Genomic DNA, 6,094 nt, shown 5'->3' with positions numbered 1-6,094 from the left:
GGGGGCCATACAAATGACTGAATACCATTTTGAGTTGCTGCAATGAAATTTCAGCAAAGTGGACTAGCCTGCCGCATCATTTTTTCACTGTAATTTTTGGGGTGTCTTTGAATTCAGCCCTCTGTAGGTTGATAATTTTCATTTCCATCAAATGATGTTGCATCCTTTTGTTCCAAACACATCACCCAGTCCATTTCAGTATAAATAAACAGCATGATTTTTTTGCCCATTGAGATCTGATGTGTTTTCAAAGTGTTCCTTTAATTTTTTTGAGCAGTGTAGATTCATGAAAAGACTGAGTATCTTTTACATTCAGTTTGCGACGATGAGCGAGAAGAGCCACTCGCTGTCGCCATGTAGTTTTTAAAAGTAATCGCTTGAACAAATGTGTTCATGGGCAATTTAAATTTTATTTCTTATTTAATGGAAAAACCACAACTGTGAAAATTAGAATTTGTCATGAAAATGCAGCTAGTGATGCTTTCTGGTAAATTAACTTCAGCAGCTTTTAGTAAACCTGTATCATTTTTAAATGTGTACTCCCTGCATGAATTATAATAAAGCAATTTATATGCATAACTCAAGCGGAACACTATGGCGATAGCTGTACTGCTTCACTTTTGAAAGTAAAATCTGTTGGGCTCTTTTTGGTATCAAGACAAGAATTCTTATTGCCAAACAGGACACTGTTAAAAAATACAAAATGTGTATTCCTTATGTAATGTCTAAACTGCACAGTTTAAAACCTGCTGTCATCTCCACTCTACTCAAGCTTCCTTTGTTCCCCAGGATCCGAATCGTACATTACATTTTGGAAAACACCTTCATCAAGACAGGAGGTGAGTGGGTTTAAAAATATATTCATGGATGAAAAGATGGAGATAAAGAGGATTCTGTGTTTAAGGAATTGATACAGTTTTTTTTGTTTTTGTTTTTTTGTGAACCAGCAAACTGGAAATCATCTCATTAGTGCGTTTCTTTTTCAGAGAAGCTGGATGACCTGATGATGGAGGATGTGTTTGAAACTATGTTCTGTCTTCATGAGGTGAGCAAACCTCCAGCTAACTGCTGATCTTTCCTCAGGCTGAGTAGTTTATTGATGCCGAGGCAGCTGGGAATGCTTTTATCAAGCTTTCCTGTGGCGTCTCCCCAACTGCTATTAGGGCCAGGCTAGAAATTTTCTTACTTTTCTTTCGAGAATAAAGTCGTAACATTACGAGAATACATGCATAATATTATGAGAACGATGGCCGACCAGCTCTACCAATTTGATGCTGCTGCTTAAAGATTTCCTTATTTGTCAAACCAGAGCCAAAGTTTAATTTCACATTATGCTCCACATTGCTAATTTTAGGGAAGGAAGTGCTTCTTGTAAGAGTTTTCATAAAATACAACTTGCTTCTCGTAATTTTAGGACTTTATTCTCTTAATATTACGACTTTATTTTCGAAATAGAAGAAAAAAAAAAAAATCTGTAGCCTGGCCCTAATACTCCGTCATACCCCAACATCCCAGGCAGAAGGATAGAAAATCTTTCTTTCTTTAAACTGAATGTTTATATATATATATATATATATATATATATATATATATATATATATATATATATATTTATAATTTTTAATATAATTTTTTTATTGTGTAAGATGACCATCATATAAAAAGTGTCTAGGTGTCTAAATTTGTAAATATAAGTTAATGTATGTAATAAACCTTTGATTTGTTCTTTGTTGTTGTGTAATACATACGCGTGACAACCAACATTTCATCGTTTCAAATAAAGGTGGAAAATTTACAAATGGAATTTACAAAGTAGAAATCCCAAATTTCTGAATCGAAATCCATAGCCTTTAAGATTCATACTCATAAATCTGTGATTCCTACTTTACAATGTACCATATCTAATTTTTTTATTTGTTATTCCTGCTCGTAAATATCTGATTCCTACTCATAAATGTATAAATTTATAACTCTTACTTTTAATTAGTTATTTCTACCTTAAATTTTAAATCCTACCTTTTAAATTTATTCCCAGTTGTAAATCTGTGATTCCTAGTTGTATTTTTGCCAAGTTTAAACTTAAATTCATAAGTTTTAAATCTTTATTTTAACAGGCAGGGGGAAAAAAACATATATCCATGAGTTATTAACAGGAAAATTATACAAATATAATTTTAATTGACTTACATTTACAAATTCAAACAAACAGGTTCACATAGCATTTTATTGGCAGTTTTTCTGCCCCATAGCTGCTGTTCTGGATGAGTCTTCCTATGAATTTGTTTTACAATGTGTTTTTCTTTCTTGTTATATTTTCTGTTTCTCAGAAAAAGGAACAGAAGATGCTGCGGGCGAGTTGGGCTAAGTGGGGGAATTTCTATAAAGGACAACCTTTCGATGAAATCAAGTCAGTTCCTACCTGTCTGTTTATTTCTGCATCACAACTGAAACTGTTTAGAAATAATTAACCTGAAATACATCTAAAGCAAGATAATAATGATGAAAGATCAAAATCAAGGACAGCCATCTTTGGATCCTGATTTTAACCTTTTGATTCAGTTTTTTAACCTTTTGATTCAGTCTCTAATAATCAGACTTATTGATTCCATATTTCAGCCTAGAGCTCCGTCAGTCCAGTGAATAATTAACTGAAAACTGTTTATAAGGATTTCTCTTTCCCTTATAACATAATCTGAGGCTGGACTTTAGATAAACATATCCTGATGATCAAAGGTACTAAACAGGACAGGTTTCTTTTTTTTTCCTTTAAAGGTAAATAAAAAAGGTACACTGGAAAACGATCTAGAAATAAGAAAAACAATTCTTAAATTAAATGAAGTGTATTTACCCTTAATTTAAGTAGGTAAATGAGATATCTAGATAAGTCATTTTTTCTTAAAATAAGTGCGTTTGTTCTTGGATTGAGGAGGTAAAAGAGACATTTTGCCAGTGGAAATAGACAATTTACATTTAAAATAATAAAAAAAACAATTGCAATGTCTTATTTCAAGTGCATTTTATCTAATTATCTTATTTTAAGTGTAAAAATACTCATTCCATTGGCAAACTATCTCACTTATCTACTCAAAATACACCTAAGTACACTTAATTTAAGAAAAAATAAATACATTTTACTTCTCTGTTTTACATTTCTAGATGGATTTTCCAATTTGTTGGGTTTAGTTGGAATCCCCTTGGTAGACAAACCGGCTTTAGTCAGATTTTTCTATTTTTTATTATTTAATTCTTCTTTGTTTTGTTCTTCATGTAGCCTACCTTAGTTCCTGTTTTTGTGAGGAATGTTTATTCATCACCTGCTTTTCTTGCAGGTGTTACTTTGGGGAAAAGGTGGCGCTGTACTACCTGTGGTTGGGCTGGTACACCAAACTCCTGGTTCCAGCATCCGTTCTGGGCATAGTCGTCTTCCTTTATGCTCTGGCCTTTTTCAACACCAGCCCTCTCATGTGAGCCATGACGAGTCACAGCTATGCACTAATTATAAACACTTTCATGCTAATTTTCTAAGTATTAAATGTAGAAATCTCACTTAAAAAAAGAAACATCAAACATCTTTTCTGAAGGGTTTTCTTGAAATGAAATAATCTGTTTTTCCAAAGAGATGAGGTGTGTAACTCCAACATCACCATGTGTCCTCCCTGTGAAAAGAGGTGCGATATATGGAACCTCTCAGATACGTGCAGCTACGCCAAGGTGAGCTCATTGAACCTCCTGCTCATCTGTTTCAGCTGAAACGCCACCAAAGAAACCAGCAAGTTAAGGAGCTGGATGGTAAATGAGTAAATGAATGCAGAGATAACGCTGCCGTCTTTAGCCGCCTCATGGAGAATAGAAAGATATCAGTTAGGGAGTCACTGACCTCCTGTCGGGTTTATCATTGGTACGGTCTATAGGTTGCTGAATGTGCCAAGTTTATCTGTTCAGAAATATGTTTATGGTAAAAAGAAAACATGGAATTAATTTTGTTCCATTACTGTTGCAAACACGTAGAATGAAATGGAAAAAAAAAAATAGGATTCCAAAAATGAAACTTAAAAGAATTAAAAAAAATTTAATCAAATGCAAGTTTTAAGAGTAACTTTTCTTGTTTCATTTTTCATTTGTAACTTAATACATTTTTTTATATTTCAAATATGTTTAAAAATTCTTGATAGATATAATCTATTCAAATATTTCACATTCTATTTTTGTTTTCTAAATGTTCTCAAAGATTGAATTTATTTAAATTTTTAATTATATTTTTCAAAATCTTTCTTCCGTATGAAGGTAGATTTGTTTCTTTATTATTCAATCAAAAAAGGTTGCTTCAATCAAAAAACATATTTTCAATTAAAAAAATTCTCACTTCAATGAAAAAAAACTTTTCAATCAAAGAAAAAAAGTATGAAATGCAAAAATATATTTTAGACTCAAAAAAATACATTTGAACACTGCTTTTCTTTGATTGAAAATGTTGTATTTGATAGAAGTGCAGTCTTTTTTGCTTAAAGTACCTTTTTTAATTGAAGTAACATTGTTTTTTGATTGGACCATATAATGGGTAGGACATTTGTCTATTTCTTATTCAATCACAAAACAAGTTGCTTCAAACAACAGAATCAATAAAAAAAGTAACTTCAATGAAAAGATAAACGTTTTGAATCATAGAAAATAGTTTTTGAATGCAAATAAAATATTTGAGACTCAAAAAATTGCATTTAAACACTTTTTTTATTGTTGAAAATGTTTGGTTGACGGGATCTGCCTTTAGGTTTTTTAAATTATCTTTTTTTTTCTAAGATTTTTAATTCTCAAATTAAATCTTTTTAAATATTTTTTAACAGCTTAAATATATTCCAATGTTATTTCAGTTTTTATTTTTTTCAAAATATTTCCTTTTTTCAAAATTATATTTCTATCACTGTTATATTTTCACTTTTTAAAATTTTCAGATTGAGTGGCACCAACTATATTATTCTCGAACTGTGTTTCTCAGCTCACATTCTCTTCACTTCAAGCCCAGAAAAACGTTTGCTAATGTCGGACAGACCAATAGAAATTCGTTTTCTCCTTACTCTGGGAAAGCCCCCCCCCCAGGAGTGAAGAGAATGACTGTGTCCAAACGTCCGCCCTAACCCTTCAATCCCTTAATCACTATCTAGAGAGGAAACTATATAGTAGACATTATTGTAAATTCAGTTAACTGACCATTTGCACAGATAATCTACTACTTTTTGCTCCCCATTGTTCATTAAAATGCATTTCTGCCTCAGAGCTCATGTTCTGTGTTGATTTCTTCCAGGTCAGCCATTTGTTTGATAATGAGGGCACCGTGGCATTCGCCATGTTCATGGCCATCTGGGGTCAGTGGTTGATTTTTAACACGTTTTTCCAGTTCGGCTGCTTTTGCTTCATTTGTGTGATTTTCTTGTTGTTGTTTTTTTTAGCCACTCTGTTCCTAGAGCTGTGGAAGAGACACAGAGCCAAATATGTTTCTAAATGGAAGGTTTTTGACTGGTGTGATGAAGAGGTACAGCATTTCTTCAACTTATTCATTAACATTTGTAATCAGATCTTGAACAAACGTCCTCTAGTTGATGGACATTATTCATTGAGTCATGTTGTACATTTATGAACACCACATCCTTTTAGTGATCCGCACGATATGGAGGGAGAAACTAAACAATTAATCTGCAACCAGAACTCGCTGCTTAAACCCTGATATTATTCACCGATCAGAACTTTGCTGGGGTCTCCCTTTGGTTTACAAAAAGGATATTTCTTGGCGCACCAGAGCTGCTCTTTGAGCTCTCCTATACCTTTATATTGCAGAGGCACTACTGCGTATGTACAACTTTTAACGAGAGTCTATGGGCAAAGATTTTTTAGCCCTAAGGCGGAAATACGTCACAGATCCGATGGAAAAAAGGAATGACGCTTGACTGGTAATTAAAGATGAAATATTTATCTTGCACATCTAAAAAATATATATAGATCTATTCCGTAAAAATTCAAAAAATATATAGATCTAGTTTGAAATATTTTAAATTTTAATGTGGAATTAAATTATTAAAAAGATTATATATATATATATATA

At 32.5% G+C, this 6,094-nt stretch overlaps 1 protein-coding gene across 1 annotated transcript in view; it reads left to right on the top strand.

Annotated features, from left to right (window-relative positions):
* The window catches only part of LOC107101472 (anoctamin-9-like), a 41,479-nt gene that overhangs the window by 13,723 nt on the left and 21,662 nt on the right, over window positions 1-6,094 (top strand). The window contains exons 5-11 of the mRNA XM_015400410.1: window positions 790-839; window positions 987-1,045; window positions 2,328-2,407; window positions 3,330-3,464; window positions 3,618-3,711; window positions 5,300-5,360; window positions 5,445-5,527. Coding sequence (XP_015255896.1) covers window positions 790-839; window positions 987-1,045; window positions 2,328-2,407; window positions 3,330-3,464; window positions 3,618-3,711; window positions 5,300-5,360; window positions 5,445-5,527 — 562 coding nt within the window. The remainder of the gene's footprint in view (window positions 1-789; window positions 840-986; window positions 1,046-2,327; window positions 2,408-3,329; window positions 3,465-3,617; window positions 3,712-5,299; window positions 5,361-5,444; window positions 5,528-6,094) is intronic.

Source organism: Cyprinodon variegatus, unplaced genomic scaffold (assembly GCF_000732505.1).
Source record: "Cyprinodon variegatus isolate N-32 unplaced genomic scaffold, C_variegatus-1.0 Scaffold1100, whole genome shotgun sequence".
Taxonomy (NCBI): Eukaryota; Metazoa; Chordata; class Actinopteri; order Cyprinodontiformes; family Cyprinodontidae; genus Cyprinodon; species Cyprinodon variegatus.
Note: the sequence above shows the minus strand (reverse complement) of the source record. Positions and strands in the feature narration are given on the sequence as shown.